Below are 24,977 nucleotides of genomic sequence, written 5' to 3' on the forward strand. Positions count from 1 at the left end.
TCTGGATTTTTTTAAAGAAAATGGACTAATCCTTTAAGAAAACAGCATGGCTTTGCAAAGTATTGGCTTACTAAAGAACAAATATTTACATTCTTTCACCAACAAAATGGACATAAAACCATCACATATTGACTTCATACTTGTTAAAAGACACTAGCAGTCTGAATTACAACTTTATGTTATGAAACTGTTCAGTTAATCACAGTTATTAGCATATGAATGTATGCATGTATGATATGGTAACATTTTGCAATAGACATCCTGCAGCTCAATTTCGTTTAAATTTGTGCGAATGAGGTGTCCCGACTCCCGAGTGATGTGATTTGTGTGAATGACGCGGCATGAATTAAGTGTTTTGGGATTTGACTTGCATGTTGAAATTTCTGAACTTTGGCGGATATTCGCACCACGTAAACCAATGAGGAGCTTGCTCTAGTAGTGATGAAATTACGACGCAGCTAGCGCAGGCAGAAATACGAAACAACAATGGAGGACAAAATCATTATCGCTGTATGTGGACACCCTGAGCTGTATGTATACATACATTTTGAGACTACAAGCTAGCTAACGCTAGCAAATTGAGCGTTCCACGTCTGAATTTGATGCAAGTTAACTCAAAATGTTCAAGGGTCCAAATTCAAGCATTATTCGCTTCATTTGCGTCTGGTGTGAATACACAGTTAGCACGTTCCTGGGCTTTGCCAGACCACCATCAGTCTCTGTCTGTCTTGGTTTCTCTGTTGTCCATGCACCTGACCGATCGACACACCTTTCACATTCATCCAATTCATATCGACGTGTCATTTGGAGTTCTGGTCAATGACGACTCTTATGTCTTCAGTTGCTCTTACTGCCCGGTGACAGCTTCCTCTCTGGCGCTTATGCTACTGCAGGCTAATAGAAATGGCCCCCTGTTGCCATATATGGTAATGGAGACCTAGGGTGCCCTGAAGAAGTGCGGTTTGGGAAATTATACCTGCTGTTTGGAGCGACACCAGGTAATCCATATGGATCCTTGCTTTGATGCCGACAGTTGTGGCCATATTGTGAAGTTAATGATCCAGACGGGATGAGAGCTCGACAAATATCAGTCTGCTTTTCATGCTTATTTACTTGAAAATACATACATGGTTCTATTCGAAAAAGTCATTTTTTGGTGCAAACTACTGTATGCCGTTTCTTGCCAGTTACCGTGCGATTGTGTGTGACACCCTGTTTGATTGATATTTAGGTTGTAAAGTCACCAGAGACTTACATTTTTAATTATAATATGATTAAACAATGCCCCCTCATATGGGATCAGGCTAATGATGCAGTAAAGCCAGTTTAATCCCTAAAAGAAAGACTCTACCCTTCCAGTGAGAGCTCGCAGTCTTCTGCATGAAGATCAATCTCTCAGTATGAAGTCATTCGATTTTATGGCTTACCACATGCACATGCATGTATCATACAGCATCCCTGTGGGAAACTTCATCACATCCTTTATTTCTTAATGAAAGGTCATTATAATTAATATACCGTAACACAGTTATCAAGCCTGATTGTGTTAGACTCCCAGTACTGCATATTTTGTAGGTTTCTTAAAGGGATAGTTTACCCACATTTTTTTATTTGTATATAATTTGATACATTTTGGTAACCTCACTATTGGCGGTACCCGTTGACTTCCATAATAGGAAAAACAAATACTATGGGAGTCAATGGGTACCGTCAACTGTGTGCATACCAACATTTATCAAAATATCTTCTTTTATGTTCAACAGAATAAAAAAACTACATGAGGGTGAGTAAACGATAACAACATTTTTATTTTTGGGTGAACTATTCCTTTATTTTACCCCTATGCATGTGGCCAGCAGCATTTCCTCTGCAACTATCCGAGGGCTCAGGTTGGAACCTCATTGGCTGCGGCTGTAAGTGCCGCCCACTGTGATATGTCACATGACCCCGGCAGCTTGAAACGGTAGTGCACACCACCAGAGCTGTATCCCCTAGCTTAACCTTTCATTGCCACCAGTATAATGAATCTGAATTGCTCTGTCGGCCTACATTCACGGCTGGCATTGAAGCCTCACTCTCGTCCGGAGCGTTTTGTTTTACGGCTGAATGCTGTGCAACATCATTCCCAGCTGCTGTCTACACTCAGCTTACGCTGGGTTGGGTTAATTTACAGAAAGGGTTTAAAGTTGGTCATTCAAGTCCTGATGTTGGTTTCATTTTAACACAAAATACAAATATAGAAAATATAATGAATGTAAATGGGGATTGGTGCTGGTCAACGGCAAAATAAGCAACATTTAGGAAAAACAGCAACGTTTTTCAATATTTTTCTATGTTCTTACCTCAGCTTAGATGAATTAATACATACCTATCTTTTTTAAATGCGTGCGCTTAATCTTTGTACAGTGCCTCGTGAATGTGTTAGCATTTAGCCTAGCCCCATTCATTCCTATGGCTCCAAACAAAAGTTTTATTTTGTGCCACCATGCTTACTCGTGTAACTACTCATGTAACAGTCATTAAATATAGGAAAACATGGAAGTGTTTGGTGGCTTCTAAATTCATCCCTGTTTGGATCCTAAGGAATGAATGGGGCTATGCTAAATGCTAACACATTCACAACGCGCTGTACAAAGATTAAAAGTGCACGCATTGAAAAAAGATAGTAAAATATAGAAAAACAGTGGTGTTTTCCTTTAAATACAGACCCCCATATTTGAAATGTGACCTCTGCATTTAACCCCTCCTGGTGAGTAGTCAACAAACACACGAATGCAAGTATAGATGCAATTCTGTGATACTTATTGGTTCTTTTGCATCGCCTCCCCTTTTCGGAAATGAACTGAAAATGCAACCAGTGTTCAAAACGTGACCTTTATTTTTGATTGTTTGACCAACTTCTGTTGAGTTAAATCCAAGCAGTCCCAAAACGAGTCCCATAGCGCCAACACATAAGGACGTAAGTATCCGTTAATCGCAATTGTCATTAAATTAGGATTATGCCTTCTTTGCAGTCCTCCGGGACCCTCTTAATGAAAAAGTGTTTCCAACGAGAGCGTTACTTGAGTGTCTGGTGTCTTTACTACGTACGGTCTAACTCATCTCCAATGCATAGCTGACATTTCCTCGGCTTGTCTGGAGAGCTCCCTGAACATACGCCAGCTCAGTCTTCTGATTATTTATGTATAAATTCTCCTGCCGCTGTGCATGCCGCCATATGCAGATGAACAATTTATAGCGGGGAGAATGAATAAAGGTGTTATTTTGGAGTGCTTTTAAATTGATTTGTATCGTAAAGGCTCAATTATGCTCTCAGTCATAGCCGGCAAGGTAATGAGTGTTTGTCACCCATGCAACGATGATGCTTTTGTTTAAGGCTGAAGATGGATTGTATATATTCAGTGTGCATTTCCCTGTCCACCACTGAATGCTCCAGTGGTTTCATTCATTGTTGTCCTCCAGTTTGGCTGCATGGAAGTCGGAAGTGCATGCATAATACATGGAGTGTTTTTTTTTTCAAGCAGCCGGGCTGCATGCATTACTGTCCCACTGTGTTTTTGCTTTTTATTCCCCAGCTAGCAGTCACCTTGGCCTTTTTAAAGGTTAATTTGATATTTTATTCAGGTTTGCAAAGTAAGACAATACTTTAGTTTCCTTTATCTGTAAATAAACTAGCAAGAGCACGGTACCTTAAAGGAACACGCCCACATTTTGGGAATTTAGCTTATTCATTGTATCCCCCAGAGTTAGAAAAGTCCATACATACCTTTCTCATCTCTGTGCGTGCTGTAACTCTGTCTGACACAGCCCCTGCTAGCTTAGCTTAGCACAAAGACTGAAAGTGAATGGCTCCAGCTAGCATACTGCTCCCAATAAGTGACAAAATAATGCCAACATTTTCCTATTTATGTGTTGTGATTTGTATAGCATTTTATGCATATTGTGAGAATACTGCGTTTTTTTGTTTAACTGCAGGGATTTATCTAAAGAATAAATGCTGAAGCATCCGTTCCCAATTCACAAAAAGCAAAACTGTGGCCACTAATTACTGTGCTGTGTTATGTCTAAATGGAATTTCAAAGCAAAAAATACACAAGGTGTGACTATACAAATCAAAACACATAAATAGGATAATGTTTGCGTAATTTTTTCACTTACTGGGAGCAGTATGCTAGCTGGAGCCATTCACTTCCAGTCTTTGTGCTAAGCTAAGCTAGCGGGGGCTGCGTCAGACAGAGTTACAGCACGCACAGAGATGAGAAAGAATATATTGGACTTATCTAACTCTGGGGGGTACAGTGAATAAGCTAAATTCCCAAAATGTGGGTGTGTTCCTTTAAGGCTAAAACCAGCTCAAAGCTGTCTGCTGGTCTTAGATGGTTTCCTAACCTGAGGAGCTGACAAGTACGCATCACCATCAGACTCGTGAGTCTTTCTAAGAATAGAAAACCATCTTGGTCTGGTTTAAGCTCTGTATTTAAACCAGTTTCTTATCAAATTGATTATGTTGTCCATAATCTATAGCTGTGGTTCTCCACTTTTTTGGCGTGCGCCCCCTGTCCTTGTGAACCGTACATGGCTCCCAGTTTGAGAAGCACTGATCTAGAGTATCTTATTGTTTGTGACCTGTGTGGCATAAATTTAGCACGTTAATGCATACATAAGTATCATTGTCCATTATGAACCAATTCACGATGCTGTATAATAAGAAAAAAATCATGCACTCTTCTTAATATACATGTTAATTGAATGTTGAAAGGTGGAGAAACTACTTAGTCTCTTCTTTGATCGTTCTTCATCAAAGCTCCATAATGCATAAGAAAAACAGCCAGACGCTACTGACAAGATGCACGAGGAAAACGTCCCGATTTTTTGGCGCAAATAAGCAACAATTCTGCTTCCTTTCTCACCAAATGTTTTGCCAATTTCGTATGCATGGGATTTAGCTTGTACTGTATATCTCCATCTCCTGCCCCATCTTGCAAATGTAAGAGGTTATCTCGCTTTCACCAACTGATGAATGAACGAGCATGCCGAGTTTTAGACCGTCAGACTGCAAACCAGGCAAAAGATTTCCTGTAAGCCTAATATCTCATACTCTTAGGAGGAGATGTCCCACTGAGATCTGATCTGGCTTCTGGATCATGTCGACCGGAGGTCTTTTAAGCAAGGAGTGAGTGTGAAATGGATTACACCCTGTTTTTAGCTTTCTTTGTTGTAGATAAAAACACAGAAGCATTCTTAATTCAAATTTTGTAAAAGATTAAGCCTCTAATCTTTTGAAACTTGTAGTGAGTCATTTAACATGGATTATTTTCATAAAAGGCTGCATTTCTTCTTATATGATCATTGAACTGTGCATCATTTACATAAATAAAAAAATCACCTACATATATTTACATTCATGCATTTGGCGAATGCTTTTTTGCATAGCAACATGCAGTGCATTCAATCTATACATTTTTATCAGTATGTGTGGCCCCTGGGGATCGAACCCACAAACTTTGCATTGCTTATGCAATGCACCACTAACCGAGCCGAGGAATCTATTACCTATTCTAGTTTGTATGCAGAGCAACATTTTACGCAGGCCATGTATAGGTTGAATCTTAATACAAAAATAACCTCCTCTCCTTGTTTTTTGCGACATGAATGTTTCTCAACATCAAGCTAAAAAGCCTGCTTTCAACTTGGTCATCAAACAAATATGTCCAAAGACAGGAATAAGGGGAGAGTTTTTTAACTGTGCCTCTCAATCAGCAGTTCAGAGACATCCAAGACCCTTTTAACCCCTGGTGGAGCTTCCATGATCATGGTGATCGAGTTGACATTGAGATGGTTGGAGGAGGTTGATGAAGAACAGTGGATCCCAACCTTTTATCCTTGGGGCTCCCCCTACCTACCCATATTTAGTAGGGATGTAAATCGGATTGTTTGTTACGATGCGATACAATATCGATTTTCTCCGCCAGCTATGCGGTTTGTGTCGATACATCAAACGCTTCTTCAACGCAATTACAATTCTATTTGATTAATTTAATATTACATACCTAGTTAGGGGCGTTCACATATCACGGTTAAAGCGCGTGGATAACACTAGGCGCGCCACTTTCTCCTTCTTTCCAAAGTGCTCATCAGTTGCGCTCCTGAGGATCTTGTCACATGACCTGCGGTGCGCTTGCGGCATTCTAAAAAGTTAGGATGTTTTTAACTCGGAAAAAATGAGCACCGCTTTCATTATCAACGCGCATACGCACGCCTACATTTGAAATAACGAACTTCAGTGCCTAGTGACGCGATATGTGAACAGCCTCTTAAGCGGTTACATTTTTAATAACTTATAAATGCAATCAAATATAAAATTAACGTTTAATTAAAAACTTCGAAAATAGCACATTTCCAATTAGAACATTTACAACAACAAACTATAAAGAAAAAAAATTAAATAAAAAAAAAATTATAATGACTGGCAAAATGTCACATAAAATTAAGCTTATGATGGCAATAGTCAAAGTCTTTCCATATTTTGTGCCAAAATCACAAGGTAAAAATAAATAAAACAAAAAAATAAATGAATGAGTGCAGTGCTAAACCCACGCTTGTCTTCTGTCTCTTTCGCTGTGTTTTCGCTGCTACAACCGCTTTGATGCTGCATCGCATTCACTTGCTGACACTAGCAGACGAAAATAAACGAAACTGCGCGCTTTGGCGGAAATGCGTAGATGGACGTTATGTCAAGCAATGAGAATGTGGAGAGTGTCGAAATAAAGGTCCTCATATCGACATTTTATGTGTGGCATTGTATCGTTAAAATATAATCAACGTTTTGTATTGTTACGCCACAAAAATTTACAGTTAGGGATGTAACGATTTATTGGCATGTCCCATTAAAAATGCCTGTCTGAAAGCAATTGTGAATCGCAAGGCTGCGATTCTTTGTTTCATGCATAGCTTGTGCGTGTACTTCGGAATTTGGTCAGTAGGAAGTCCTTATCAATCTAAAATCATTATGAGTTGGAGTTGTTTCTAACGTGCATTTAACACTCTTTAAATAAAAATCATTCAAAATATTCTTTATCGTCATGAAATACCTAAAACAATTTGAAGAACAGCGATATAAATATTCCTTTAGACATTTCCTGGAATAGCGTTTGTAATGCTACTTCTTCTCTGGCACAAAGGGAGTTTCTGCACGAGAGCGCCCCCTGTATTTGGGATGTGCCGCGATTTCACCGTAATTCATTCAAATTCATTCATTGAGAAAACGCGCATTTGCACGGTTAATCGTTACACCCCTATTTATAGTATATAATTCATATATATTCAAACACCGTTTTTTTAAGTTTTATAAAGCAATTGAATTCTAAGCTTGACCTCAGGTTGGGAGCCACTGATGTAGAAGATGTCTGTTTTTGGTGCTGGAGTGGGGGTGGTTTCACTCAAAGGGGGTTTGAAGGACCATGAAATATGATTCTGAATGGGTTAGAGGTGCTTGTTGTTCACAGCTACAGAACATGGCTGTATGGGGAGTAGGTGTTGGAGTCATTGGCGTAGCGATGGCAGAGGAAGCCCTCGATTGGCAAAAGTCTCATAGCTGTAGGTGGTGGTGCTATATGTAACTCTGGCTTTATGCAGGATCAGTCTAACTTTTCCTGGATGTATATAATTATGAGACCATATGATACTGCACTTTTTACATTATGAATAATTTCTCATAATTATTCACTCAAATATGACTCAAATATGTTTTACTCATATGTTTGCCATGGGTGGGTGAATTGGAAAATTGCCCATAAAAATGCACGTTTTTCTGCTATTTGAATAATATAACTACGAGTGGAAATGTTTAGCTGGTTTTTATTTGCATATTAGTAACAAATACGCAAGTAATTGAGATACAGCATCTGTCTTTACATCGGCTGATTCAGCTTATTGCTCTTACATGTCAATTTAAACCTTATCTATTATGTTGCATATACCTCAACAAATACATTTTGTGTGTGGTGCTTGGAAAATAATTTTTATAACTACCAAAATATGTCACATTAAATTACATCTTGCAGTTTAGTTTCTTGCCTTGATCCAAAGATTTTATTTTGTTTTATTTCATTTGTATGGACTGCAAATGCCCGGGGCAACAGTGGCAAATTTGGCACCCAGAGTAGCCGGACAGACGTGGCCAGGAAAGGGCTGCGCTCCAGAATGGATTCATACACAAAGTAGCTCGGCACACACCAAGCTTTGAATGCAAAATGGTTAGGTGCCATGTGATCTCCGGGCAGTGTGCTGGAGATGTTGATGTTTTGCTTGATAACTGCGTCCTTCACCTACTTTGCTCCTATTGGATATGATGCCATCTTGTGTCTGTGTGCTTTATTACTAAGAACTTCATTTTGTCGTGGCAGGAAGCTGGAAGGAGTCGTGTTTAACTGCAGCTGCCAAATCCGCTGGATCCAGCTGTGGCAGCAGAGAGGCGAATCTGGACTCCATAACCAGCAGTTGTACTGTAACAATGGCTTTTACAAGATCCCCCTACAGCTGATGAACATCTCTCAGTGTGGTACGTGACACATTTTATAGTCTCTTACTGTAAAGTATTGTTATCATTAATTGGATAGTTACAACAGATTCTTCTGTTGGTTTACGTTAACATTTATACATTTGGCAGACGCTTTCATCAAAGCGACTTGCAGTGCATTACACGGTATACATTTTCATTGGTACGTGAAAATGGAAAGGGAGCAGCTGTCAAGCTCTAAAAAGAACAAAATATCACCACAAACCAGTAATTCGTAAGACTTGTGCACTATATTTCAAGTCATATAAAGTCATAAAGTAGGTTTCTGTGAGCAACAGGTTGAAATTTGTATCATTTTCACTCAACATTTTGCTTGACAGGCCTGGTTACAGTTTACTTTCATTGTGCAGGAGGTAGCAGCTTTCCATTTAGCTGTAAATTATTTCATATTTTATTGTAGTAAAATCATGCATAAAATGAAACATATGATCGTGAAGATTATTAGTAAAAAAATCTTCTGGTTTCAATGCAAGTTAAATTCTATTATCAGTTTATTAGTGACATATTGATAAATGCAGAAAAAAAGTTGACGTGAGTCTGGCAGTAAAGATTAAAATACACTTCTACTACTGTATGCTATTTATACAGCTTGAAGATCTATATCTTCAAGTGTTTGTTATCTGTCATACATTATTTGCCATAATAAATTTTTTTTACTAATAGATATACCAGAGATGAGCGTAAGTCACAGTAACCTGACGGTGATAGAAGGAGACTCGATCACAGTCACCTGTAATGGTTCAGGGGTGCCGGTACCAGAAGTAGATTGGACTGTAAATGGACTTCACTCCATTAATACTCACCAAGTAAGATTGACTCTTTTGCTAACAGCATTCTGATTAGCACTTAATGTGCATTTTAAAATATGTTGACCTTATTCAAGGTAGATGCCATATTTACAGTGGTGTAAAAAAGTGTTGCCCCCTTCCTGATTTGTTTTCATGTTTGTCACACTTTAATATTTCAGATCAAAGTTAACACAACATGCAGTTTTTAAATAAAGTTTTTATTTTTAAGGAAAACAAAATCCAAACACATGGCCCTGTGTAAAAAGGTGCTTGCCCCCTAAACCTAATAACTGGTTGGGCCATCCTAAGCAGCAACAACTGCAATCAAGCATTTGTGATAACTTGCAATGAGTCTGTTACAGCGCTGTGGAGGAAGTTTGGCCCACTCATCTTTGCAGAATTGTTGTATATTCACTTACATTGATGAGTTTTCGAGCATAAACCACCTTTTTAATAGGATTGAGGTCAGGACTTTGACTAGGCCACTTCAAAGTCTTCCCTTCAGCCATTCAGAGGTGGACTTGCTGGTGTGTTTTGAATTTTTATCCTGCTGCAGAACCCAAGTTCGCTTCAGCTTGAGGTCACGAGCAGATGGCTGGACATTCTCCTTCAGGATTTTTTGGAATACAGCTGAATTCATAGTTCCATTTATCACAGCAAGTCTTTCAGCCCTGAAGCCGCAAAACAACCTCAGACCATCACACCACCACCAGCATATTTTACTGTTGGTATGATGTTCTTTTTCTGAAATGCTGTGTTACTTTTACGCCAGAAGTAATGGGACACACAACTTCCAAAAAGTTCAACTTTTGACTCGTCAGTCATCATCATCAAGGTGTTTTCTGCCAACTCAGGCCATTTTTGCCCAGTCTCTTTCTTATGGTGGAGTCATGAACACTGACCTTAACTGAGGCAAGTGAGGCCTGCAGTTCGTTGGATGTTGTTGTGGGGTCCTTTGTGACCTCTTGGATGAGTCGTTGCTGCGCTCTTAGGGGAATTTTGGTTGGCTGGACACTCCTAGGAATGTTCACAACTGTTCCATGTTTTTGCCATTTGTGGATAATGGCTCTCAATGTGGTTCGCTTGAGTCCCAAAGCTTTAGACATGGCTTTATAACCTTTCCCAGACTGATAGATTTCAATTACTTTCTTTCTCATTTGTTCCTGAATTTCTTTGGATCTCAACATATTAAATATTCTTTTTTCATACAGGCCATGTGTGTTTGGATTTTGTTTTCCCTTCATCATAAAATCCTTCATTTAAAAACTGCATGTTGTGTTTACATGATCTGAAACATTAAAGTGTGACAAACATTTCAAAAAAATTTATAATCTGGAAGGGGGCCGTCACTTTTTCACACCACTATACTTTGATGTAAGTGTAAACAGTTTGTATATTGTGCTGTACCGTTAATAGTCAACTGATGAAATATTACAATACAGCCTTCCAAAACATTTCTAATAGACATAACCTCCAGAAAACACAAAATTATACTTCAACTAGAATTAAGTCCTGCTGAACCATCTAAAACCATGGTCAAGCTGATCTTGTTTGGCCTGAACCAGCTACTCCAACCAGAATAGCCTGTTTTCTTTATTATTTAATGCACTATCATTTACACTAAAATGTATATTAAATTATGTCAACCCTGATGAAGATCCATTGAACGAGTTAGCTGGAACCTACAGTGGCTAGTTACGCCACCAACCATTGGTTAAATCAAAGCAAACTGATATATATTGTGCTATCTTCTCCTCCAGTCCAATCAATACCCACCGAATGTTCACTCTATCAACTTAACTCTGGTCAACGTCAGCCGGGAGGATAACGGTTTCATGCTGACCTGCATTGCAGAGAATATAGTTGGGATGACTAATTCCTCCATACAGCTGTCAGTTCAATGTAAGTGCCTCTTATTCACATTCTCTAATTTCAGTGGCTCCCTATGCATTTGGCCAGCGCTATTATCCAATGCATTTTGGTGTCCGTTTTGTTGACTGGGAATCAACCTAATGCCCTTGTTGCATGTGTCAAACTCCAAACATGCAAAAATACTAACTTTGTTTGGTCATTTGTATCTCCTCTTATTTTAAATGTAAGAGTTTATCACAAAAAACAGTAGTAAGCCTATTATTAATTTAGGTACGCTCAAAGGGGAATCAATGTTAACGCCAAAAAGAAAAAGAAACCACAATGAAGCTAACAATATGAGAAATTGTTTCACCCGGCCCCTTACAACCCACTGTGTTGTGTCTTAGGAAAGCCATTTGTGTAGCTTATTGATCTATAAAAGAGAGGGCTGTTCTTCTTCTGGTCTTTTAACTCGAAAAAAGGCTATAAGGGTAATATTGAAGAGATATATCAATGTTGTTTCAGTTAATGGTAAAAGAGTTGTGAGGGTGTGTATTTTCGGGGTCTGTGCTGGGAGGGGTGTGTGGGTGTCTTTTATAATATGAAACCTTTGCAAAGGTTTAGGCTAAATTTGTTTACATTTGGCAAAAAAAAGTTGTAGATTTTAATGAAAGATTTTAATTTAAAAATCAAAATTTTTCACAAATGTAGAAGAGTTAGTCATGTGACAGTGAGAAAAAGATCAAGTACAGATTGCTCAGCTGTGTGTAACTATGTAAAATAGCTGTTTTACATTTAACCCTGTGTTACTGTAGGCTGTGCCACACTCACCCCTAATTGGAGCTGGCTGATTAAAAAAAAATTCGTACGTCTGGTGTGTGTCCACCGTTATAAATGTTATTTGACGTTTGGAGAATGCAACTCCCATAAAGTTTAGTAGCTTCACTAGTATCACATTATATTGACTCATGGCGCCCCCCGAGGCAGACGTGTTTGCTCGCTCCGCTCTTGAATGCCGGTTTTTCTTTATTTTTTGTATGTTTAATGTTTTATCTGCCGTGCACAAATGCGGTGCACTGATTAAGTACAACAGACAGGCACTATTGGACATCGCCAACTCATTCGATCAACACGAATTCACTCGTTTTATACCTCCGGAGCTACAAAACATCTGTCGCTCCCACAACCACCATCACCAGGAAGCCCCTGAAGCATCGAGCTCGAGTGAGATCGCTGACCCGAGGAGAGCGCTCCGGAGACGGCGCCGCAAACGAGGCAAGAGGGGAGGGCTTCATGCTAAGCTAAAAGCTCGCGCTAGCCGACCACCGCTGCCAAGCCTGCTGCTAGCCAACGTGCGATCCCTGGAAAACAAACTAGACGAGCTGAGAGCTAGGATTACATCACAGCGGGAAGTAAGAGAGTGTTGTGCTCTAATTTTTACCGAGACCTGGCTTTCAGATAAAGTCCCGGAATCTTCTCTTCAGCTTCAAACTCACTCCATACACCGAGGAGATCGGACCGCAGCCTCCGGTAAGGCCAAAGGGGGAGGTGTGTGTGTGTTTATTAACAACTCGTGGTGTGAGGACATACAAACTGTTTTTAAGCATTGCTCGCCTGACGTGGAGTTTTTGCTGCTGAAATGCCGTCCCTATTATTTACCGAGGGAATTCACCGCTGTGTTTATAGCCGCTGTTTACATCCCCCCGCGAGCTAACACCACATCAGCACTAGGCAAGCTCCACGATGTACTAAACGCGCTAGAGACGTCTCACCCAGATGCCGTCTTTATTGCAGCTGGCGACTTTAATCAGTGCAAACTACGGACTGTTCTTCCCAAATATCATCAGCATGTGGACATTCCCACCCGTGATAAAAACACATTGGACAATGTCTATAGCAACATACGGGGTGCATACAGGGCTGTACCCCGCCCCCACTTTGGTCACTCAGACCACATATCTCTGTTTATGTACCCGGCCTACAGACAAAGACTCAAGCAAACAAACCCTGTTACCAAACAGGTTAAGCTTTGGACCCCACAAACTGAGAGCATCTTACAGGACTGCTTTGCTCTGACAGACTGGGATGTGTTTAAAACTGCAGCCACTTTGGAGGACTCTTCTGTCAGTATACAGGATTATGCTGAATATGTGACCGGGTATATCAGCACATGTGTTGATAACACTGTACCCACCATACAAATCAGGAAGTTCCCTAACGAGAAGCCCTGGATAAACAGTCAGGTACGTCACATGCTGCGTGCTCGATCACTTGCGTTTACATCAGGCAACGAGACCGAGTACAATGCTGCTAAATACGGACTGAGAAAAGCCATTACAGCGGCCAAGAGACAGTACAGAGAGAAGCTGGACAGTTTCTACTCTAATGCTGATGCCGGGCGGATGTGGCAAGGTATGCAACACATCACAGACTACAGAACCACCACGAACACTATCAACCCTTCAGAAAGCCTACCAGATGACCTCAACACCTTCTACGCCCGCTTCGAAACCTCCAACACCGACAGAAAGTGGAGACACACACACCCCATCCACCCCCCCTCTCCGCCCCCTACTGTCTCATCAGCAGAGGTACACAAAGCACTGAGGAAGATCAACCCCCGCAAAGCCGCAGGACCAGACAACATCCCTGGGCGGGCCCTCAGAGCCTGTGCTACAGAGCTGACTGAAGTACTCACTTCAATCTTCAACCTCTCCCTTAGTCAGAGAATTGTCCCCACCTGCTTCAAGACCACCTCCATCACCCCCCTGCCCAAGAAGAGCCCACCATCCTGTCTAAACGACTACAGGCCAATAGCACTCACTCCAATCATCATGAAGTGCTTCGAGAGAGTGATGCTAACCCACATTCAGAGCAGTATGCCGGACACATTGGACCCACTCCAGTATGCGTACCGGACCAACAGGTCCACCTCTGATGCCATTACTGCTGCCCTTCACATCTCCCTCTCTCACCTGGAAAATAAGGACACCTACATCAGGACCCTTTTTATTGACTACAGCTCCGCCTTTAACACGGTCATCCCACACAGACTCACTCAAAAGCTGCTTTTACTTGGACTACACCCCACACTATGTGACTGGCTTCTGGACTTCCTGACTGGCAGACCACAGTCTGTTAAGTTTGGAAATAAGACATCAGATACAATCATTACAAATATTGGCACCCCACAAGGTTGCGTTCTCAGCCCCATCCTCTACACACTGTTCACACATGACTGTGTTGCCACACACAAAAGCAACACCATTCTGAAGTTCGCTGATGACACCGCAGTGATAGGATGCATCACAGGCGATGACGAAGCGGCCTACAGGAAGGAGGTGGCCAGTCTTGTGGCATGGTGTGAGGACAACAATCTCACCCTCAACACAGACAAGACAAAGGAGATGATAGTGGACCTGCGGAAAAAGAAGAGAACTCACCAGCCACTGTTTATCCGACAGCTTGAAGTGGAGAGGGTGAGCAGTTTTAAATACCTGGGAGTCCACATCAGCGAGGACCTCACATGGACATTGAACACTACCCAGCTGGTTAAGAAAGCGCAACAGCGGCTTTACTTCCTGAGGAGGCTAAGGAAATTTGGTATGTCAACCAAGATCCTCCACAACTTCTATAGCTGTGTGGTTGAGAGCGTCTTGACAAGCAGCATCACTGCATGGTATGGCAGCACTACTGCGAACGACCGCAAGCACCTGCAGAGAGTGGTGAGGACTGCTGAGAAGATCATCAGGACTCCACTGCCCTCTCTGCAGGCCATTTACCATTGCAGAGTCCAAAGAAGAGCTGCATCCATTGTTAAAGACCCCACCCACCCCCAACACGGACTGTTCACGCTCCTACCCTCAGGACGGAGGTACAGGAGTGTAAACTGTAGGACAACCAGACTGAAGAACTCTTTTTTCCCCATAGCTATCAGACTCTTAAACAGCCACCCATTTCAGCGGACAGTCAGTCCTACTGTCCACATCATTTGAAAAACCTGCTAATACCACCACCATTACCATTATATACTGCCAGTGTTACTCATGTAGCCCCCCATCTAAATTTTTGCTCATAAGTTAATATTATTGCTGCATTGTTACAGTTATTTGCACTACCATTAGTATCACATTATATTGCACTCCATGTCAGTCTTTGCACATCTATTAATGTTATTGCTGCTATAAATACCTAGGTTACCGTTGTATTGTTGTCATTGCCATATTATATTTGCACATATTAGATCCTACTCCATACTTATTACTGCACTACTGTTTCTCTTGCACATAAGTTACTACCTCAAACTGTTAAATTGTTAATACTGTACATCTGCACATCCTGTATATAGTCCATATTTCAACTCTACATTTCCTATACTCCCATAAGAACATAGTTTACGTTTATTTATTTATATATATATATATATATTTCTTTTTTTTCCTCTTTCCTTCTCCTATATGTTCATACATTGTATATGTGTATGTATCCGTGTAAATTTGTGTATGTATGTACAGTCCTGGCATTCTCTGTGGACGGCAAAGTAAGAATTTCATTGCTCAGGGAAACCTGTTTCCTTACTGGGTACATGACAATAAACGCTTTGAATCTTTGAATCTTTGAATCTTTGAATATTGTTTCTTAGGTGTATGCAAATATTTATTTAACCATTTCAAATGGATTTATTCTAACATACACTCGATTAGTCTGTGATTTTCACCAATAATGAAAACAAGCAGAAAATCAAAGCATGAAATGGCAAACAATTGAAAAGCACAGCTCTGTGATATCAAACAGCACCTGTTTCCATGCGCTTGGAATGAAAAATGACAATTAAAATGTTTTTATTAAAAGGCCGCTTCTGCCAGCTAGATACAATTACAGTACATGGCAATCTGAGGTTGCTCTGTTGCGTCTGTATTTACATTTACACTGAATAGTGTTGGCAAACAACAATGTAACATAATTCTTCTCACGTTCAATATCTATTGACTGGGCGAGATTTGCTTAGAACAGCACATTTTGTGGAAATTGGAGTCAGTCTCTCTCTCTCTCTCTCTCTCTCTCTCTCTCTCTCTCTCTCTCTCTCTCTCTCTCTCTGTAAATTTCCTCTCTCTGTTTGAAAGATCATTGTTGCCTTTAGATTTAAAGAGCACCTATTGTCCGATTAACGGTTTTTTACATTTCCTTTGGTGTGTAAGTGTGTATTATTACATGTTAAAGATATGCAAAAGGTACAAACCCCAAAGTAAGCGATGACGAGAGTTATTGTCTCCAACGTAAATCTCTTTTCTTGGACTACAACAAACACACAGATTGTAGGCAACAGTTTACTTCCTGGGATTGGTGATGTAGACAAGACCGATATTATCATAATTTCTCTCGCTTTGACGCACAGCCTGTAAGTTTACTCCTGTTAGCATTGCATTGTGACCAAATCTTTAAAACATCGTAAGGAGCATCCCATTTTTAAATGTGACGCGTTTCAGGATAAGAGTGAAATCTGGAATTACAGAAAATGTACGGTATGTGGAAAATAATGTGTTTTAAGCAAAAACCACACAAACACATTGTATTATATCAAATACACAAAATAACATAGTTTTTAGCAATAAAATAGGTGCTCTTTAAGTTAAATTTAAGACCATTGTTGCCTTTAGATTTGAAATAAATCCTAAGTTGGAGTCTCTGTGACCATGATAGTACATATTAGCAACATCATTTAATCACACAAAATAGAAAATAATCTCAACTCATCATTCAATGCTTTGTGATCTTACAAAAATGTCTTCACTGTAACAAAAATGCAGCCTGAAGTTAAAACAACTTGGTTTGCAAGTCAATTTAACCTTCTATTTGAATTTTTGACCTGTGATACACTCTAATGCTGGGTTTACAGTAGACGCAGTAGAGGCGGCAAGCGCGAGTGATTAACATGTTAAGTCAATGCAAAGACGCGATTAGGCATCCTGCGGCGCGGTACACACATTAAGCGCGGCGCGAATGTTGTTGAACGCGCGGCGCAAATGGCAAGTTCCATGTGAATTGAGTGTTGCCACGGGAAATGCGCGAGTTGAAAAATCTGAACTTCGGTGTTAACCAATCAGGACCTTGCTGTAGTAGTAACATGACTACAGGAAGCGAGCGGAGTGGTGTAGTCTCAGCGGAGTTGCAGAAGCCCCTTCAATGATGTGAATTTTCGCGTGAATGTCTCGAATGACTAGAATTTTACGCGCGAAATGTTCAAGCGTCCATCTACGCGTAGATAGCACGTTTTTACCGCCTCTACCGCGGCTGGTGGGAATGCACCATTAGAACGGATGTGTTAAAACAACACAATCAGTGTTAATTTAGGGACAACACACTAAATGCGTTGTCCCAGAATGCACACATCTCTGTGTTCTTAATTGAACAACACATTTTGTGTTACTTTTAGCACAAATTGTGTTTTATTTTACAAAATCAACACAAAATGACACATAATGTGTTAAAATGACACAAAATGTGTTCAAAGGTCAACACAAAAAAATTTGTTAAAAATGAACACATCCTTTCTTAAAGTGTAAGTTGAAATAACTTATAAAAACAAGTTTAACATTTTTAACTTGATTTGTTATTTAATCTTAATTTATGTTAATTTCAGCATATACTAATAAATTTTTTACTATTAACTCTTTCCCTGCCATTGACGAGATATCTCGTCAATCAAGAGAAAACGCTTCCCCGCCAATGACAAGTTTTTCCGTCTTTCCGCAATACCTATTATCCACTAGGTGGCGCCCTTCCGCAACTTTTTAAACCCGGAAGTATTGCCCTATGGCAAGCTTCTGCATGTCCGTGTCTGTTCTAAAGATCGCTCTGAATGGGATCTCTATGAAAAGTCAGTCACAAAAATTGAATTATCTCTGCTTTTTGCTCAAAATGTGGTGTTTTTGCAAAAACCTACCCATATTCAAAAGCTGATTACAAAAGAACCACTGAAGGTAGGATGAAACGTTTTTTTTTTTTTTTTTTTTTTTTGAAACAGAGGGTCTGTTCTTTCATTTGGTATATTGTATGTTTATATATTTGAAGAAGAACATTTTCTGGAAGACATTAAACTTTTGTGAAAATCATGAAAAGCGCTGGCTGGCAACTTTTTTTTTAAACGCTGGCGGTGAAAAAGTTAACATTAGTTATTGTACAATGAGCTAACATGAACAATTGCATTGGCATCAACTAACATTAACAAAGATTAATAAAAGCTGATAAACTATACTGCTAATTGTTCATGTTAGCTTATTCATTTACTAATGTTAACATACATAACCTTATTGTAAAGTGTTACATTTTTCTATTCTCCTTTGTCAATTTAGGCGGGTAGCCCCATATCGTAATTACCGTAATTAGAAGATTTCAATGTGTAAAAATTGTTCACATCCTCATTGAGCTTGTAATTACAGTTTATGAACTGGGAGTTTTCTGTAAAGCTACGACTTGTAGCCCTTGACCGCTGCAACCTCACAAGGTTATCATTGCTACTTGACGCTTAGCAGAAGCATTAAAATGTTTAACGTTGTAACTATGTATTTTACAGCTTGCAATAATTTTCTTTTACGTGGTTTCATTTTGCAGTTACCATTGCAATAGAAATGCAGAATCAATTCTTCAAGTTAAACGTAATGTTGCTGTAATTAATTGGGACATACAAACCATAAAGAATGAATACATGCAGACTTTGCGTCTTCGAAGTGAATTAACCACATATCCTTGGTGAATGTATAATATGAATGTATGACATATTTACAGCATAATAATCGTTGACCGTTAGCATCCGCTATGCGGCGAGTGGGAAGTGAAAGAGTTTATGGACTGCAGTTGTTTTCTGCTCCTGGCTCTGTGCCCTCTCTCCATGAAATGTCCGCTCACCCAAACACTTGATGACCAGCCAGACGGTTAGCTCGGGATCTTTCTGTCCAAGAGGCAGGATAACAGATCAAACAAACATCCGTGTGGACAACCTGTGCAGGCTAAAGCCCCACTCATGCATAAACGCATTGTGATTATCAAAGCTCACCGGACGTAGGCTGGACAAATACACAAGGATGCTAAAGGGATAGTTCACCAAGAATTAATAATAATAAAAGTAGTACTTATTTATATTTTGGGTGTTTTTTTTTGTTGAAGAAAAGTTTTTTGAATGTTTATGTTCTTTCTCATAGATCCTCCTGTCATTATTAAGTTCGAGGAACCTGAGAAATGGCACGACACTTGTATGCTCTTCACGGTGCGCGGGCATCCCCTGCCCACCTTGCGGTGGTTTTATAAGAGCGTGGAGTTGAAGCCCACCGACTACATCCACCCAGAGATGGCAGTCTATCAGGACAATCTGGAGGGATGCCTTAAGTTTCAAAACCCCACCCACCACAACAATGGCAACTACACACTAGAGGCCCGCAACTCTCTGGGTGTGGCGGTCAAAACTGTTTGCGCCCACTTCCTGAAGCCACCTTTTGTAGGTATGTCAATTATACTTTAAATATTGGCCATGGCAACTAAATGTTCATCCTCCATCCGGGCAAAAATAGTAAGGCTGGCACGTTCCGATGCCCGTCCTAGAGAGCATTTCTAAGATTAGAAGTGTTATACTATCATACAGATCATGTGTTAAGAAACAGAACAGACTGAATGTTGGTTATGAGTAACGTATTAACACCAAAGGTGAGAATCCACCCGCTTCATAGATAAATATAGATACAAACCTTCTCGCTTAAAGTTCATGTCTCTTGGTTAATGCCAAGCTATAACAAGTAGGGCGTGTGAATATATGTTCTTAATATATACCCAACCTTACAAAGGTTCAGGGTGACTTGAGTAAAAGGTTTATTAATAAAATGACTTTTAAATGCATGACTTGAACTGAATAATAAAGATAAAGTAGCCAATAATAGATGGGAACTCTTTAAAAAAGATTTCGGGGTAAGACTGCTTGATGAAATGCTAGGCAAAGGGTCATTATAGGGTGTCCATATTTGACCCAATTACAGTCTATAAAAGCTGGGTTGTTTTAACTCATTGTTGGGTCGAATTTAAACATTTTCTGGGTTAATTTAACCCAACGACTGGGTTTGTCCATTTTGACCTTACACTGGGTTGAAAATAACCCAGCATTTGTTGGAGTGTATGCATTGAAGTGAATATACACACATATATATGCTCAATTTATTCATATCTGGTAATCATATATCACTTTGTGTCATTTTTTTTCCTCAACAGACTACTCAGATTGTAGTAAGTTCATCTCTTTAATTATCTGATGCATGCATTTTTCCATCTTTTCATTTGTTTTGTGTATCATAAAACAAGAAATGATCTAAAAAGAAGTCATAAAGTCTAAAGAAACAAATAATTGCAGTCTGGCTCCTTGGTCTATTCTTTAGTTGGCTGGTGCCCGTGGAGTCAGACGTGCTGTCATTGGACCAGTTTTGTATTTTTAGTATAGTGACTGATACGACAACAGTGGGGTGTATTTTGGATCTAGTTTGATATTGCAATAACCCTTTCAAATTAAAATCACCTTTGAAAGGGTGCATTGACAAACCAGTCAAGTTATCGCTTATGATAATAATATCAAGTGAAGAGTTTGGTTCCAAAACGTGATTAACGCCATTTTAAAAATCAGTAGGTCAGTATTAAAAAGTAAATTCTGATATCTGCCGTGTTATTCCATCATATTTTCTCCCTTTTTTTCCAAAACGCGATAAACGCCAGTCCTCTTTCTCTGCAAAATGCAATAAATCCGCTCAACAAATCACAGCGCACCATTCCACGCATTGTAAACAACAATGGTGGCGCGTTGAATACACACGGAATCCTAATTTTTACCGAAATTAGTCAAAATGGATTGCGTTTTGGAACCAAACTCTTCAAGTGTTCTTCAATGCCTATACAGTATATTTACCTGTGATCTCAACAGATTCATATTTGGGAACTAAATATCACTTTTCTGTCATTTTTTTCTCAATAGACGACGCAGATCATGGTAAGTTTCTCCTTTTTTATTATCTGGTGCATGCATTTTTGTACCTTATTTATTTGTTTTGTTCATTATGAAGCAAAGAATGATCTTAAAAGAAGTCTAAACAAACAGTTGAAAACATTTTCCACCCAAACAATTTTCTTGGCCAATTTTTTAGTTGGCTGGTAACCGTAGTGTCCGGCGTGTTGTTTGGACCTGTATTTTTTAAATACTGACTGATATCTGTCAGTACTAAAAATGGACCTTAGATCAATAGTGTTCTCTATAAAAACATAACTCTATATATGTAAATCAAGGTCATTTTATAGTCAGCATGAAATTAAAAATAAAACTTTTGTTTTCTTATGAAGTATTGTGGTATTATTTACAAATTACTTTTCTTTGAGATTTATTATTTTTTAAATGAATGTGCCCTCATAATCTTTAACCCTCTGGGGTCCGACCCTTTTGGGACACTGTCAGAGGTTCTGACATGCTCTCACGTTTGGTCTTTTTTCAGTTGCTCTAAAACACATTAATGGCTAATGTCACATAACACTGTATTCAGCACAAACTGTGCTATAATAATATGTAAGATTAATGTATGTACATGTTTGTATTGCTTGAACAATTTACAGCCACGTCATTTTCGTTATGCATTATTTGTTTTGGTTGTTTTAAAACACACACAAAATTTTTATCAAATTTCTCGATTAATCGATTGATTCAGTGCTGGATTAATCGATTACAAAAAGAATCGATAGCTGCAGCCCTAGGGGCGGGTCTATCAAAAGAAGGTCCAGATTCTATTGGGGTAGGGGTGTGTTTGTTTAGGTGATTTCAAATGTCAACATTGGCTTTCAGAGATCATGCACCCCACCTTTAACTCTTTCACCACCAGGGTTTTTAAAAAAAGTTGCCAGCCAGCGCCAGCGTTTTTCATGATTTTCACAAAAGTTTAATGTCTTCCAGAAAATGTTCTTCAAATATATAAACATACAATATACCAAATGAAAGAACAGACCCTCTGCTTTCAAAAAAAAAAACACGTTTCATCCTACCTCCTTCAGTAGTTCTTTTGGAATCAGCTTTTGAATATGGGTAGGTTTCTGCAAAAACACCACATTTTGAGCAAAAAGCAGAGATAATTCAATTTTTGTGACGGACTTTTCATAGAGATCCCATTCAGAGCGATCTTTAAAACAGACACGGACATGCAGCCGCTTGCCATAGGGCAATACTTCCGGGTTTAAAAAGTTGCGGAAGGGCGCCACTTAGTGGATAATAGCTGTATTGCGGAAAGACGGAAAAACTCGTCATTGGCGGGGAAGCGTTTTCTCTTGATTGACGAGATATCTCGTCAATGGCGGGGAAAGAGTTAAAGAGAGCAAAACCTGTTAAGTTTTGACCTTTGAAAAATAAATCAAGTGTTCTCCAATGCCTGTACTGTATGTTTACTGATGATCTCGACATATTCATATCTGGTAGTTAAAGTATATATCACTTTGTGTTCATTTCTGTCCTTTTTTTTCTCCTCAACAGACTACATAGATTATGGTAAGTTCCTCTAATTAATTAAATGTTGCATGCACCTTAAACTAATAAAATGGTCAAAATGGTCCCAAGTTGTCACTAAGACACTATGGGGGGGTTTTAGGGACAGGGATTAGATAAGTCCTAGACTAAAATAAATGTAAAATCTGTCCAAACTGAAAACAGCTTGCACTGACATATCTTAAAATACATCAGTGCCCTTTGTTTTCCCTCAAAATGCACACAAGTAATGTTTTTAGTACGGCATGTTTGTTAAAAATAGTTATATTTTATAATTAAACTAAGGTCTATTCCTGGCTTAAGCTAATCCCTGTACAGGAATCCACCCCTAAGTATCTTTTAAAAAGGTCCCAATATGTACCATTTATACCTTTGGCACCAGTTTGAGGTAATATGCACTCTTTTGTACCAGTATGTACCTCTTATGTGCTAATATGTATTCTTTAGATGCAAAGGTGTAGTTTTTAAAACAGTAACATCCCAGTGATAGCTAGGTACCATTTTATCTGACAGTGTATTTGTTTGTTTTTATAATATAACAAAGAACGATCTAGAAAGAAAAGAACAGGAAAATACAGCCTAAGGCCCTCTGTTTTTCCAGAGGCCGCTTGTTTTTTTACTATGGAAGTGCCATGTTTTTAAAAAAACGCCGGCAGCTGGCAAAGTGCTGAGCATTTATTCCGCTTGGCAGTACTGGTTTCCAAGAGTTGAAAAAATGTTCAACTTTGGGAAAAACGCTGGACTTGTCAATGTCACTTTTCACTCAGCCGTCCAATCACAGAGGAGGAGAGGCCGTGCAAATACCACACCAATCAATTTGAACATTGCACAGCAACTAATAAGTAAAATTAAGAAGTATCATAGCAAACAAAAAACTCAGCGGAAGAAATGCTGCCAAAGACGCGTTTTCAGACGCGTTTAAAGGGATAGTTTACCCAAAAATAATATCATTAATAACTCACCCTCATGTCGTTCCATACTCGTAAGACCTCTGTTCACCTTCAGAACACAGTTTAAGAAGTTTTATATTTAGTCCGAGCTTGTTGACCTATGTGCAGAATACTGTCCATGGCCAAAAAGGTAATAAAAACATCATCAAAGTAGTCCATGTGACATCAGTGGGTCAGTTAGAATGTGTTGAAGCATCGAAAATACATTTTGGTAAAAAAACAAAAACAATTATGACTTTATTCAGCATTCAGTCTTTTCTTCCGGTTCTGTTGTGAAGCGCATGTGCGAGACTAAAGTCACGTGACTGCAGTGCACGACGTACGACGCGGCTGACGTGTTATCTGGTGCGCCCCAGCTGTTTTTTTTTGTGCGCCCAGGCTTTGTTTACAGTCTGAGGGAGACGCACGCTGTAAGTTTGGAAAAAAACTTCACAAACATGTCTGAGGATAACACCTCATCCTCGTCACTGCAGTCACGTGACTTTAGTCTCGCACATGCGTTTTACAACAGATGGGAAGAGAAGACAATGCTGAATAAAGTTGTATTTTTTTTTATTTTTGGACCAAAATGTATTTTAGATGCTTCAACACATTCTAACTGACCAACCGATGTAACATGGACTACTTTGATGATGTTTTTATTACCTTTCTGGACATGGACAGTATACCGTACGTAGCTTTTCAATGAAGGGTCAACAAGCTCTCGGACTAAATCTAAAACATCTTAAACTGTGTTCTTAAAATGAACAGAGGTCTTACGAGTTTGGAACGACATGAGGGTGAGTCATTAATGATTCATTTTTTAAATTTTTGGGTGAACTATCCCTTTAAACCGGTTGTGCCTCATACATCTTGAAAAGTGAAGCCGTTGGCTCTTTGTTCGCCCCCTGGTGGCTGGCTGCAATACAAGTCATAAACCCCACCCTCTCCATGCAAACGAACAGGACTCGGCTCTAAGTAATAAAATAATTTACACTTCCATTAAAATTTTGGTCCTTTAAGGTAGTTGTTATCATGCTGATCATTTGTTAATTTTTGTGATAAGTTTCATTTTAGCTAGTAATTTGATAGAAACAGGGCGTGTTGTTATGATTTGCGTCATTGAATTACGCATGCGAGCGTTTGGTCGGGAATATGGATGCCGCTATGGATCCATCGCTTTTTAAACAACTTGTCGGCTCTAATATTTATATCAAGAGTTCCTCGATGCCTGTAGATGACTCGGGTAATGAAATGAGAATGATGAGAATAAAAGGTTGAAA

The 24,977-nt window shown here is 39.4% G+C and overlaps 1 protein-coding gene across 1 annotated transcript in view; it reads left to right on the plus strand.

Moving 5' to 3' along the window:
* The window catches only part of ntrk3a (neurotrophic tyrosine kinase, receptor, type 3a), a 304,948-nt gene that overhangs the window by 159,818 nt on the left and 120,153 nt on the right, over nucleotides 1-24,977 (plus strand). Inside the window, exons 5-9 of the mRNA XM_065291585.2 lie at nucleotides 8,406-8,560; nucleotides 9,242-9,384; nucleotides 11,127-11,268; nucleotides 19,416-19,712; nucleotides 22,754-22,768. Coding sequence (XP_065147657.1) covers nucleotides 8,406-8,560; nucleotides 9,242-9,384; nucleotides 11,127-11,268; nucleotides 19,416-19,712; nucleotides 22,754-22,768 — 752 coding nt within the window. The remainder of the gene's footprint in view (nucleotides 1-8,405; nucleotides 8,561-9,241; nucleotides 9,385-11,126; nucleotides 11,269-19,415; nucleotides 19,713-22,753; nucleotides 22,769-24,977) is intronic.

Source organism: Paramisgurnus dabryanus, chromosome 23 (assembly GCF_030506205.2).
Source record: "Paramisgurnus dabryanus chromosome 23, PD_genome_1.1, whole genome shotgun sequence".
NCBI classification, from domain to species: domain Eukaryota; kingdom Metazoa; phylum Chordata; class Actinopteri; order Cypriniformes; family Cobitidae; genus Paramisgurnus; species Paramisgurnus dabryanus.